This window comes from Tiliqua scincoides, chromosome 4 (genome assembly GCF_035046505.1).
Source record: "Tiliqua scincoides isolate rTilSci1 chromosome 4, rTilSci1.hap2, whole genome shotgun sequence".
Classification (NCBI taxonomy): Eukaryota; Metazoa; Chordata; class Lepidosauria; order Squamata; family Scincidae; genus Tiliqua; species Tiliqua scincoides.
Genome location: NC_089824.1, coordinates 196,512,944 through 196,526,256, shown reverse-complemented (window position 1 = coordinate 196,526,256; position 13,313 = coordinate 196,512,944). Strand labels below are relative to the sequence as shown.

General features: G+C 43.2%; 1 protein-coding gene across 1 annotated transcript in view; it reads left to right on the top strand.

The window, feature by feature from the left end:
• The window catches only part of ARHGAP40 (Rho GTPase activating protein 40), a 48,044-nt gene extending 35,976 nt beyond the window's left edge, over nt 1-12,068 (top strand). The window contains exons 10-15 of the mRNA XM_066624104.1: nt 171-253; nt 1,652-1,858; nt 3,865-4,005; nt 6,399-6,556; nt 9,602-9,657; nt 11,138-12,068. Of these exons, the coding sequence (XP_066480201.1) occupies nt 171-253; nt 1,652-1,858; nt 3,865-4,005; nt 6,399-6,556; nt 9,602-9,657; nt 11,138-11,244 (752 nt within the window). The 3' untranslated portion in view covers nt 11,245-12,068. The remainder of the gene's footprint in view (nt 1-170; nt 254-1,651; nt 1,859-3,864; nt 4,006-6,398; nt 6,557-9,601; nt 9,658-11,137) is intronic.
• Nucleotides 12,069-13,313: the final 1,245 nt, after the last annotated feature.

Genomic DNA, 13,313 nt, shown 5'->3' with positions numbered 1-13,313 from the left:
ACGTTTATAGGCATATTTCCCAGAAAATTCTGTGCACGCATCTTAAATAGTCTCATCTTTCCATTCTTTTTACATCTTGAAGTTCCCTAGTAGGATTCTAGAATGTTTGGACCTCCAGATGCACACGAGTTGTCCTTTTGCTTTAATGTGGCTTGTTCTCTCTTCTGCAGATATCCCAGATTTGAAACAGAGGTTGCAAGCTCTCAACCTGCTGATACTGATTTTGCCAGAACCCAACCGAAATACTCTGAAGGTAATAAGTGACTGTCTCCTGCAATTTCAGTTGTTTTAGAAATATTGCATGTAGCATTGCAGGAGCCGTGATGGAGTATGAAATTTTTACAATGCCATTGTGTACGTGGTGCTTTACAGCAGATGAGGGCATACCCTGAGAGGCTCACAGTCTGCAAATGGACACAAAGGAGATGGGAAAGTGGTGGTAGAGTGAATGGGGGGGAGAGATATGGTTGATTCTTAGACATATGTATGGTTGATTCATATACATGGGCACTTCTTGTAATTGTAGTTTGGCAAGGGGCTGTGATTTACTGATGAGCATGCTTTGTTTGTGGATAGTCTCAGGTTCAGTCCCTGGCATCTCAGATTACAATGTTCTCCCTAACGGGCCTGGGAACAGGTGGGAGATACCTTCACGTGGGTCGCAATTACCTGTTATCCCTTGTAGGAGACTTTGGGCACCATCCTAACCAGGTCTACTCAGAAGTAAGTCCTATTTTGTTCAATGGGGCTTACTCTCAGGAAAGTGTGGTTAGGATTGCAGCCTTTAACTCTTTGTGTGTGCCACCTGGTCACATTGACATGGATGCAGGTCTTCTGGTGCAAAGAACAGCCAGTGCAAAAGGATGGTCAAACTCCTATAAGTGAGCGGATACTTGATGGGCTCCCGACTGTCTTAAGTTGGGGCTGAGCACTAGAGCAATTCAGTGGTGCAATGATCGCATTTGACTCACTTTTTCAAAAGGTTGGTTGTACTGTTCAGACAGCATCCTAATCCCACAATACTGCAACTGTTCCTGTTAGTCTATAAGCAGTTTTAAGTACAGGTCCAGCCTAGTTATACATGGATTTTTTATATACAGATTTGACTCAACACGAATGGCCCCTGCAAATGAGAAGGAAAGTGCTGATCCCTGGAGAAGGGAAAAAATGCATCCCTTTAAAATCAGTTTAAAAAACTGAACAGTCCTTTAACAATAGCCTCGTTGATTAGAGAGAGAGGGCAGCTGGCTGACAATCCATCAATCCTACTCTATCCAGGTGACCCCTCCCATCCTCCTGAGCACCTGAAAGAAAGGTGATCACTTTGCATTGGTGAAGAGAGGGGCTGAGTGAAGCGCCTTTCTAAGTGCTTAGAGGACGACTGATTGATGGATTGTCTTCTTAATGACTCTTATCTTACACCACAAAGGTCAGCAAGGCTGTTGTTAAATCACTGGAGTAAGGGAACTTTGTTTTTTAAATGGATTTGCTTTAGTGCGTTTTTTGCAATCCACGTGAGTTCTGGGAATGGAACCCAGGCAAATATTGAGGCTCAACCTGTATTTATCCTTTCTTCATGTAGCTGACTGTTTCTTTTGCTTGTAGGTGATCTGTCAAATGAAAATATTCCTTTTTCCTCCCTGTCTTTCAGGTTCTTCTGGAGTTCCTGAGGTTGGTGGTTACTAGGGAGAAGAAAAACAAGATGAATCTTTGGAATGTTTCTACGGTCATTGCTCCAAATCTCTTCATGCACAAGGGATTACCGAACAAGATCCCAGAGGGGAAGGAAAAACAGCTAGCAGAGGGTGCAGCAGACGTTGTGTGGATGATGATCCATTACCAGGATTTGCTCTGGACTGTAAGTTGGACTGTATCCTTAAGTCGCTCTTTAATTGGCAATTAAGAGTGATCCAAATAGCATTTAAGTTGTCATCTTCTTGAATTGGCACTGGCATTTATGATTTGTGAAAACTGACATAAGATTATACAGGTATTTGCCACTTTACAATGGGGATACATTCTCTTATCCCCGTTGTTATGCAGTTAGGTCATTAAGTGAACATTCAGTCCAATCTGTTGCCTTTGTTGTGTAAACGGACACTCCCTGCCAGACACTAGCTGGCTGCACAGGCTACTGGAGATTGCCTCTTTTCATTTAGAGCCTCCCTGTTGTGTAAACAGACACTCTGCTGCAGGCTATGGGAGATGTGATTGCCTCATTAAGAGCATCTTTATTGTGCTTTAACCACCATCATATATGCAGTCTATCATTAAGCAAACAGTTGTTAAGCGGCGCACTCTTGTATTAACTAAAATGGACCTTTTGATTTGTTACAGTGACAAAGCTTTCCACTTTCTCTCTTATTAACAATATTCACAAAGCAATGCATTTAGACTGCACAATATTCATGGTGTGTGAAACATCCTCAAAGGATTTATTGGAACCACCAAATGTTACACATGCCAAGTGAGCGTGATGTCAGGCTGCCAAAGGCCCCAGGATACAATGTGGCACTGAGGCTTAAGGGCACTTAAGTTCCTGGTCACAGCATAGAGTCACTGACTCTTCTCCAAGTAAAACAAGGGTGGGAGAGTCCATGAATAGCAGTGAGTAGGAGTGAGCAGACTTCCGGTTTGTGGGATCTTCCCTGTCTACTGCAACCAGAACCTGTTGCAACATAGTGGGTCAGACGGGGCAGACATGCACTTAGAATTTTGGAACACAAGTCCCATCCTCAGTTCTGGGCTTTGTTTTCATATCTGAACTGAACTCTTTGTACTTTTATACAAAAGTACATTCCTGTTTCTTTGTTTTAGTAAGCTAGTCTAGAAGAGGGCAACATATTTTTGTTGTTGCGTAAATAAGGTAGTATTTATTACATGTTTTGGTCTCCTCTTTCCCTGGTAGAACTCTAGGCATTGTATATGGGGTTCCCAGGTGTTCTCTCATGGCCAAGCTTTACCCTGCTTGGGTTTGGTTGCATTGTGTGCTTCCCAGATCATACCCTGAGCTTGTTTGGGAGCTGGGAATCCTTATTGATCTACTGCAGACCAACCAGAGATTGACTAGTTAATCCCAAACCACCTTATACCCATCCTTAGCACAGAGAACAACAAGGGCAGGGCAGGAAAGGAGATTTTCTCATATAAGGAGATTTTAATGAAGAACATTAAGGCTGCAATCCTATGCATGCTTTCCTGAAAGAAAGCCCCATTAAACACACTGGGTCTTCCGAATAAGCAGACATTGGACTGTGTTGCTTGTAGGGAATTGATTTAACTTTACAAACAGGAAGAGGAGGGTGTTCAAATGGAGAGCAGCATGACAGAAAAAGGAGCAAAAGAGCCCAATGTTGAATGAGCATCGTCTGAGTTATTGAGATGAGAATAAGAGATGCTAAAAGAAAATACAGAGCCACTGTATTTTACAGCTAAAAGAAAATACAGAGCCTTAAAAGTGAAGGACTCGGAGCATAAACATAACATAGGATAGTGCTCTATGTGTGTAGATAAATAAAATATATGTAAGCTTAGTGGGAACTTGGATAGCAGATTGTAAGCTTCTGATCCACCAGTGAAACTGTCCCTCTTTGTCCAAGATTAGCCTTGCTTCTCTTATTGCTAGGTCTAGTGACCATTGGTTCTTTTCCCCTCCACATCCTCCGCCAGCCAGGTCTTCAGGGAAGGGCTTTCAGAATAGTTTTACAGAACAGTTCTTTTCAAATGACAAGTCAATTATGTCTTGCAGCAATTACACCTTCTTTCCATCTCTCTCTCTCTCTCTCTCACTCTCTCTCTCTCTCTCTCTCTCTCTCTCTCTCTCTCTGTGTGTGTGTGTGTATGTACACTTTTTTTTTTTTTTAGGTTGCATCTTTCTTGGTAACTCAGGTGAGAAAACTGAATGAGAGCAGTAGCAGGAAGCACCAATTCTATGACAAGAAGTTCAAAAACCTTTTGAAGAAGATTCATTCAGACAAGGACAAAACGGAGAAGAACCATGCCGAAGTGAGTGCAGTCCTTCTCCCACTCGGTGGTGTAATGGTCAGTTTTGGAGTGCAGGAACTTGTCATGACACCCTCCATACCAGTTAATGCCCCACTAAGACTGTACAACAACAAAAATCAATTTTATGTTTTCTTTTCTTGCCACTTATTCCTAGTGGCAACGGGATACCTATACTTTTAAAGTATAAAGAACTTACTTTAAAAATCTAGATCATTTCATCCCAGATTCTTGCAGTGGATTGCAGTAATTTTAAAACAAGCATAAAATTGTATTGTAAAAATGGCTCAGATAAATATAAAAGGTGTATTAATTTTGCAGCCAATGCATGTTTGCTCAGAAGTCAGTGTCACTGTGTTCACTAGAACTTCCTCCTGGGGAAATCTGCATAGGACTGCAACCTTAATGTTCTATTCCAGGGGTGCCAAACTCATTTCATCCTGGGGACCACATTGGACTTATGGCACCACTTCCTGTTTCTTTAAAAAGCTGAGGCTTTCCCCTCACTTTGCTACCTCCCCCCACCCCATTCTACCACAAAGCATCCCCTGCCTCCAACCCCCACCTCACACACCATTCCACCACAAAGCATCCCCTGCCTCCAACCCCCACCCCATGGCGCCTCCTGCGCTCAGACCCCGTCTGGCCATGACCGGAGCCCAGGCGAGCTCCAGCTGCGGCCAGAGGGAGTTGCAGGGCTGGAGGTGCCGTCAGAATGATGGCAGAATGATGTTCTGGGGCCCCATAAGGCCATGAAAGGTCATTTCCAGGTGTTCCGAAAACCTGGAAGTGACCCTTGAAGGCAATCTGGGGCTTCAGAACGTAACTCTGAGGGTTGGGAATGCTGCGTGCCGCATTCCCAGCCCTCAGAATTTTCCTCCAGCCGCGGTTGGAGCAGAGCTCCAGTCGCAGTTGGAGCGAGTGGGGGTGGGGCAGCCCCAAAGCTCCCCCAGATCATGGGTGCCACCCCAAATGGCTCTGTGGGCCGGATCAGGCCCACAGGCCATATCTTTGACACCCCTGTTCTATTCATTGCCCCTTATGCAGGTCTTGGGAGACATTATGGCCTACAGTAGAAGTTGGCAACCAGTAGCCTACAGATTTGGCCTGCCACCCACATGCATCTGGCTGCATGGAGCTTGGCTTGAGAAGTGAAGCCTTTCATCCAATTTGCCGCACCTTGGACAGGGAATGGCAGAACTGTCTGCCTGGACTTGCGGAGTCCTTTTAAATAAATAAAATAAGATGGCTCTTGCCATTTGCAGTTTAGAAGTACTTGTATTATATATGCAGGTTATATTACAAGTTCAGTAGAAGGGGCTTTGCAGACTCTATTCACACCTGCTTGTGGATTTTTTCATTGGTACTAAGAAGAGCAGTCTTGCCACCCTTCGTCTTCAGAATACCTCTTGGAGTTCCCATGGGTATTTCCTGGGCTAGGGAGAGCCATGTATCCCAGTACATTTGAGGGTAAACTTGACCAACCAGCATCTTTCTCTTACATTTGTCTGAGACTATTGAACTGCAGTTGTTCCTCCCCTTAAGTTTGCTGTGACAGAGACAACCTGTGCTTGAAAGAAAACGATCCCCTCTCTGAGCACAAGGGGGCGCCTGTGCTTACTCTGAATTCCTGTCAAATAAACAGGCTTCTATTTTTTATGTTGAAATTAATCAGTTTAGATTTTTATCTTATTTGCTTTGCATTAATCCTGCCCTTTGTCATCAGTTCCATGGAGGTGGCAGTGATGGCAAGGTGGCTGTACACAGTGGATAGGCAGAGTTTAGTGTCTTTAGGCAGACTGCCTGGTTGTTTCCATATGCCATCATATTTTTCATGTACAGGTATAACCTAATTATCCATGAATTTTTTTTACCTGCTCTTTTATCTCAACGTGATGAGAAGGGCCCTTTAAATCAAAGGAAAAAAGACGTTGGGGGAAAGGGCAGCTGGTAGACAATCAATCAATCATTCTCTCTCCAGGCACTTAGAGCAGCCGCACTCCCAGGCAAGCGACCCCTCCTTTCCCCCTGAGAAAGTGAAAGAATGCAAGTCATTATCACCTCCTCCATTCTTTCCCTTCCTTGGGCTGCCAGGGAAGGGAGGGGTCACTGTCTCGGAGTGAAGCCTTTCTAAACGCCTGGAGGAAGACTGATTGCTTCTGTGTGCATTACAAAAGGTCAGCAAGGCTGTTTTTAAATTGCTGAGCAAAAGGACATTGTTTTTTAAATGGATGCACTTTAGTGCGATTTTTGCAATCCATGTGAGTTCTGGGAGCAGAACCCTCATGAATAACGAGACTCAACCTGTACTGTATTTATATTTGTCTTATTTGTGTATATTTCTCCCCCCTTCTTCTCCCTTCCCCCCCCCCCATGCTGCTGCTTCCATCTTTCAGCCACCCAAAACAGTGAAAATTCAGTCCCTGTTCCTGAAGGACTCACTGGAAGTTCACCTGAACAATGGAACCAGAGCCGCTGATGTTCTGAAGCAGTGCCAGAAGCACCTCTGTCAGAATGGCTGGAATATCGTCAACACAGTCAACCTCATCAAAAGGTAAGAGGCACCCTCCATAGCCATAATGAAAAGAGGCTTGGCTTTGCATGCTGTTTTGTAGCGTCTTTATACAGGAGGAATTTGTGGTCTGTGAGATGATCAGCATTTACTAGAGTTCATTTTCACACATGGCACTAGAATTAGTGTTTGTCTTTTCCGTGGCTGGGCTTCAGAGGGCACTTCTGCATGAGCACAGGCAAGGGGAGTCAGGCAGGAGACTGCCCAGTTTTTACTTTGATGACGACTCCATGCCTAATGGGATGGTTCTGCACAGTTTGGCAATGGAAAACATATTGCAGAGGGAGGTGGTGGATTCTAGAGATCCACAGGAGATCTTTAAGCAGAGGCTCGACAAGCACCTGCTGGACGTGTCCTAGGAGGATTTCCTGCTAAAAGCAGGGGTTGGACTAGATGATCTTATGGGTCATTCCAACTCTATGATTCTGTGATGCCCTGAAGAAACCCTATCTTTGGCACAGGGCTTTTCAAGGGGCACAGATTGCTGCTCTTGGGAGGGGAGAGCTAAAAAACCTCAAGGTATGCTTGAAACACTGGATCCTGGCTCATGTATTTCATTTTCAGTTACCTACATCCAGATGACAGAATACATATACATTCTATTTTAAAATTGCAGTCTTTCACTTTTTGTCCCAAATTAATAGCATGCACACACATGGTTTCAGAGAATCTCTAATGAGCTTGTCTGTGGTGTACTCTTCAAAAACCATTTAGCTGTCATTCCCCCCAGGGAATCCTGGAAACTGCAATTTTGTGTGTGTGTGTGTGTGTGCGTGTGTGTGTGTGCGCGCGGGGGGGTAAACTAGGGAGAATCCTTATCACCATTGTCAAACTACAGTTCCCAGGATCTTTTGGGGGAAGCCTTGATTGTTATCAATGGGTTACCTGAGTGCCTGATACTGAGAAGGGCCATTGGTCTGTTTAGACTAGTTTTGACTAAGCTGACTGGCAAGGCTTTCCTTAGGACCTCAAGTAGAAATCTTTCCTATTTCCTGATATTTGATCCTTTTTAAAAAACAAGATAGGCCTGAAGACTTTTTTATTCAGGAAAGCCTTCGAGTCGCTATAAGGGCTGTTTTTATATACATTTATAAATTATGTCTTTTACTGTGTGCTTTTAATCTGCTGCTATGAATTTATCTTGTTTTAATTGTTTTTAAGTGTTTTGTATTTTTAATGTTTATTTGTATCTTTGTTTGTATTTTGAATTGATTGTTAGCCACCTTGGGTGCCCTTCGGGGAGAAAGGCGGAATACAAATCAATCAATCAATCAATCAATCAATCAATCAATCAATCAATCAATCAATCAATCAATCAATCAATCAATCAATCAAATAAATAAATAAATAAATAAATAGCAACCCTAGAGATCCTGAATACATTCTGTGTGCAGAGCATGTGGTCTACCACTGAACTGTGTCTCGTCTTTTCTGGTGACCTGCCTGGCCATAAAATTGCTAATGTTTTGTTGCACAGGAAATATGCATATTTTGATACCTGTAACGGTCAGAGAATTGGTCCTAACTTGAAGGGGAAAACCCCACTGATACCAATGCCTTGAATTGTTTCCGGAAACATTTTTGTTGGTTCTTGGAGATTGCAAAAGTTCCAGAAGAAGAAAAAAAATAGGTGTCAGAAGTGCCTTACTATAATAATTGCCTCTGAGTTGCACAAGGATTGCCTGCTGCTATGTTATGGAACATTAAAGTCACCAAGTAGTTGTAACCTTCAGTTGTAATTGATTGTCCCTCAACCCTTGGGCCAAACCCCCAGGGAATGGTCTGAACGCACAGGATTCTGGGTTTTTTTGCCAAACTAAAACAGACATGGCCCTATAAGGTGCCTGAATGGAAATTCCACCTGGAAACCCTTTGTAAGCATATTTGGAGGAAGAATGGATTGTAAGTGTAAATATGCCTCGGTCACAGTTTGTGGTTGTGGCTGGAGTCTGTGAGTGGCTTACTTTCATTCTTCACAGTTGCATCAATTAGTATTTCTCTGTGCAGGGACAGTAGATTTATTGCTGCTTTCAGTAAACCAGATTTATTTACTGCTTTCAGTAAAGCTTGCATAGCAGAAGATTTAAGGAAGAGGAGGCTATTGGACATGTCACCGTAGATTTGAAAGCATTAGCCCTTAATGCTCTATTAACAGCTACCATCTCCATTGAGGGCTACAGTGGTTTTCCTTAACACCTGCATACACTACCTAAATTGGCTGCTGAGCCAAGTGGAATGCTGTCAGTAGACATTGATTTTTTTGCCTTTTTAAATTTCCCTCTTGAAAAATTAGCCCTTTGCCAGGATACACAAGGATGGAAGTGTATCTACACACACAACTGAACTATTTTTGTATTCTTTCCCTAGGGAACCCCGGGAATTGTAGTTTTTGAAAATGATGAACTAAGAATCTCTAAGGCAGGGGTCTCCAAACTTTTTGGCCAGAGAGCCGCATCAAATATCTGGCGAGGGCCGGAAAAACAATTTAAATATATAATTTAAATAAATAAATTAGAGATGGAACTTAGATGAGTGAATAAATGAATGAATGGGTTCATTCATTCAACCTCTCTGGCCCTCACAACACCCGCCAGATATAATCAAAGCACAGTTCTGGTCATGTTCAGTTGAGTGGGCCAGAGGCTTTCAGGGGACAAGCGGTTGGCTGTGGTCCAGAAAGAGGATTGGTATGGGCCACATCTGGCCCCCGGGGGGGGGGGTTTGGAGACCCCTGCTCTTAGGGATTGTTCTCAGAATCTTTACCAAAACAACAATTTTTAAAACAAAAACACTGGACTAAGTGTGTAATGTAGACATGTGCCATAACAGGAAGGACCATCAGCCCAGGCTCCGGGCCTATTCATGATGCCTTTTTCATTTCCCCGCATAAGGATGCTTAAAAAAATTACTAATCTGTATACAAATTTTTTCTGAGCACAGACCTGCTTGTCCCTAAATCCAGGTTTGTGCCAAAGATATTTAGTTGTCTTTGGTTTTATAATAACATAGCATTTGCTTTCTTTGTAGCAATGGTGCGGTGGATCCGATGAACCTGCTCCTCTATGAAGTTGGTGGCAACATAAGTATGTGAATTTGAAATATGGATATTCTGTCTGCATCTAATAAATGGAAAAAGAGCCTTTCTGCAGGGGGAGTAGCTATGTTGTAGTAGGCACCCAACATTAAAAAAAATTAAAAGTCTGGTTAGCATTGCGTGCTGCAGATGTACAGCAGAAGCCTCCAACACCCAAAGCAAGTGTTTAAAGTGATGTTGGTATGGGGTGGGAAGAGGGCGCTGTTGCTTTTCTTCTTCTCCCCCAAAAGCCAAGATTGCTAACAAGTGGCTTAATTGATTGTAACGATACAGTGCAATCACTGTGATTAATTTACAGTGTGACTACATGTGTACTCATCATTGTTTGAGTTACAAAAAATCCATTAGATACCTGTGATGTATCCATGCATATCTCACTAACAGCGCAATCCTATCCTGCTCTGGAACAGACAAGCCAGGAGGCTTGTGCTGTTTCCAGCACAAGATGGGGGCCATAAGTGGATTAACCAGAGGTAAGGGGAAACTTTTACCCCTGGGTAAGGGCTGCTGGCCCCAATGGGTCTCCTCGGACTTGCACCACCTCTGGAGGTGGCACAAGTCTGAGGAGAGCAGAGCAGCTTGAAGCCACTCTGTTCTCTCCAGGAATGGGGGTTGGGATCCGGCATAATTGCCGGATCCCAGCCCTGCCTCCCGCTCCACACTCGCCCACCCTCCCCCACGCAGGAACACTTCCCTCCCTCCCTCCTCCTCCCCGCCTCCCCCACGCTTACCTTTCATCCTTGCATCGGCTCATCCGAGCTGATGCAAGGCAATGGGAGGAAGCCTGCGCGGAGGCTTCCGTCAGCCTCTGCAGGCCAGTGTTTCTGGGTACTCCGGCCTGGCTTCCTCCCAAGGAGGTGCAAATGTGTATGCCGCCCTAACTCCATGTTAGGATTGCACGCTAAATGTGTTTAGGACTATATGGCAATGTAGTACTTTTTTTTTTTTTTTACTTTTAAGGCCAAGACTTCTTTTATGCAGAGTGCATGTATCTGTTGAGAGCCTGGCCCTGGGAATGGTGTGGGGTGCCACCCGCTGCAGCACACTCGAGGCTTGGAAAGTTCAGTCCCTTGCACGGTTGCCATGCACTGCTCTTTGTGCCTTTGCTTCTAATGCTTGATACTGTTCTACCTGCTTTGTGACTTTGTTGCTTGATTTTTTGGGAGGTGGGGGAGCAACTTCAAAAATTGGGATGTGGCTGCCGTCTTACAGGATTGAAGCTCTTCATGCATGCCAATTCCTAGCTACTCCAAGTCCACCAACAATATCACTTTCAGAGCCTGGTTTAGTTCTCGTTTAAGTCTGCCTGCCTGCCTGTGCTCTTCTAATAGGTGTAGTGACAGGTGCCTTCACTATGGGGCAGGAGTGTGGGAAGTTCAGTGGACTATGACTAGATTAGAAAGGATCTGTATAATTTTGGGAATAATTAATAATATTTTGGGAATGTTTCCCCATCCTTTCCTCAACAGGTGAGCATTGCTTGGACCCAGACACATACCTTTTAGACCTGTACCATGTGAACCCCCATGCAGAATGGATTATAAGACAAAACCCATCCTTTCCACGGACGTTGTAAGAAGGTTGGGAGGAAAAGAATCTAGCTGCTGATTCTGTTGAACTAATAGTCAAGGGGGAACAACTCAGGCATTGAGAAATACTCTGTTAAAAATGGACCAACAGGCTTTGAAAAAGTAGCAGTTTGATTAACAGGGATTCATAACAAAGAGCTCGTAGCCAAAGGAAGATGAACTTTAGGTTGACCTAATTTATGTAGTATGAATACCTGTAATAAAACTTTTGAAATCAAGAGCTGCAAGGAAAGGGGACACAAAAAGATACTTGTATCCTCGAGCAGACTGATGGAGATCATCAAGTTTTGATGTTTGGTCCAGCTATTGGAGAGACTTAAGGTCTTCTAAGGAGATACCAGATCACTCTGTTGTAATTGAGTGACAACTGTTGACATTTTATAGTGAACCTGCATGCTTCTTCTAAGGAGCGAGGCCTGTTGCAGAATACGTTTTGTTTATTTGTTTCTGGAGAGCTTAATTCACAAGCAAATTATCCAGAGCATGGGGAGAACAAGAACTCTGGGAACTCGTCTTCAGAAGACCACTCTCCGAGCACAGCAGTGCTGAAATGTAGCTATGCACAACTGTACATTTGGAATGCCACTTTGATGCATTCTGACATTACAGTTCAATATATTATATGCATTTGTATGTGTGCAATGTTTTGCCATATCTTTCTTAAAAAACCAATATGTTCTAAGAACATCTGTCTGTCTACCTGGCCACACTAAACCGTCTCAGTATTATTGCTCTTTTTAATAACTATTCCAGTTTCAAATCTGTTGTGTGTATCCCATCTGGCTTCTGATGTTGATATTTGACCATTATTTACTGCTTGTAATAACTTTTCTAAAGAAACTTCAGAGTTAAGAGACTTTTTTTTTTGCTCTGTACCTTTTAAATGTCCTTTGAATACCTACAAAACTCCTGAGCCATGTGATGTTCTTAGCCTTGATGTCTTTAGCATCGCTTTGATAATGGTTTTAATTTTCTGCTTGTAGACATATGAATAGCCAAAATAACCACCTAAGTGTGTAGAGTTTTTTTTTCCCCCAAGGTGGTAGTTTTAGGTACTTCAGTGTCTGAGCTTTTGCTTTAAAATTATCTATTTAGCTTTGAAAGGTCAGTATTTAACAGAGGCTTTTATAAAGAATATGTTGCCCATTTATTATCTGGTGGACTTAGGAAAATGACACACTTTTGAAAGTAGTGAAAGACCACCAAAAGAACAAAATATGAACAAACTATTGAACATGTACAGTAGTAAATTTTCCCTCCAGCAAAGGCTGGTCTTTTGGGTGGTGTAAGATTTAACATAATGTATTTTAGTGAACATAGCCCAAGCATACTGGTTGTAAGGGGCTAAACTGCACATTAAGTACAAGCACGTATATTAGTGTTCTAATGCCTTTCAGGGTAGCCGCTTTTGGAGGGTATGATTGAGATCAGAGCAGCAGAGCTTGTATCTGAAAATCCAAGGGGGTGGAAGCTATTGGAGGGGATTTGGAGCAGGGAGACAAATAGCAAGAAAGGGGTTAAGTGCCCTTCCTCATGCTGGCAAACATCCAAATGTGTTTTTCTAAAGAAAGAGCTCTAATGTATGCACATGTAGGTAGCCTCTAAGAGTTGTCATTTGAATAATGCAGGGGCGTATGTGCACATGCACACGCATGATTGGAATAAATTCTGACCTTGCACCCCTTGCATTTCCTCTCCAATCCTCATATATTCTAAATTCCTGTGTTCTGGTGTGTCTTCAGTTAAACATGTGTCGTTGACAATGATGCATAAGTAGTTCTCCAAAGCGAAGGGTTAGATCAGAGCCTGAAACTAGGCACTGTGTGAAGCATATGGCTACATGCAGTTGTTGTTTTCAACACAAAGCTCCTGTTTTGAATTAACTAGTAGATCCTATATCTTTGCATTGTTACATATACTGTTTCCTCCCCCAGTTGATGGTAGCCACAACTGGAAGCGGTGAAACGTAATCATTCCAGAACACATTAAGTTCTATTCAAACTTGCGGAAGGGGAGGGAATAAACCCTTCATGCAGATGCTGTTTTTACCTGCAGT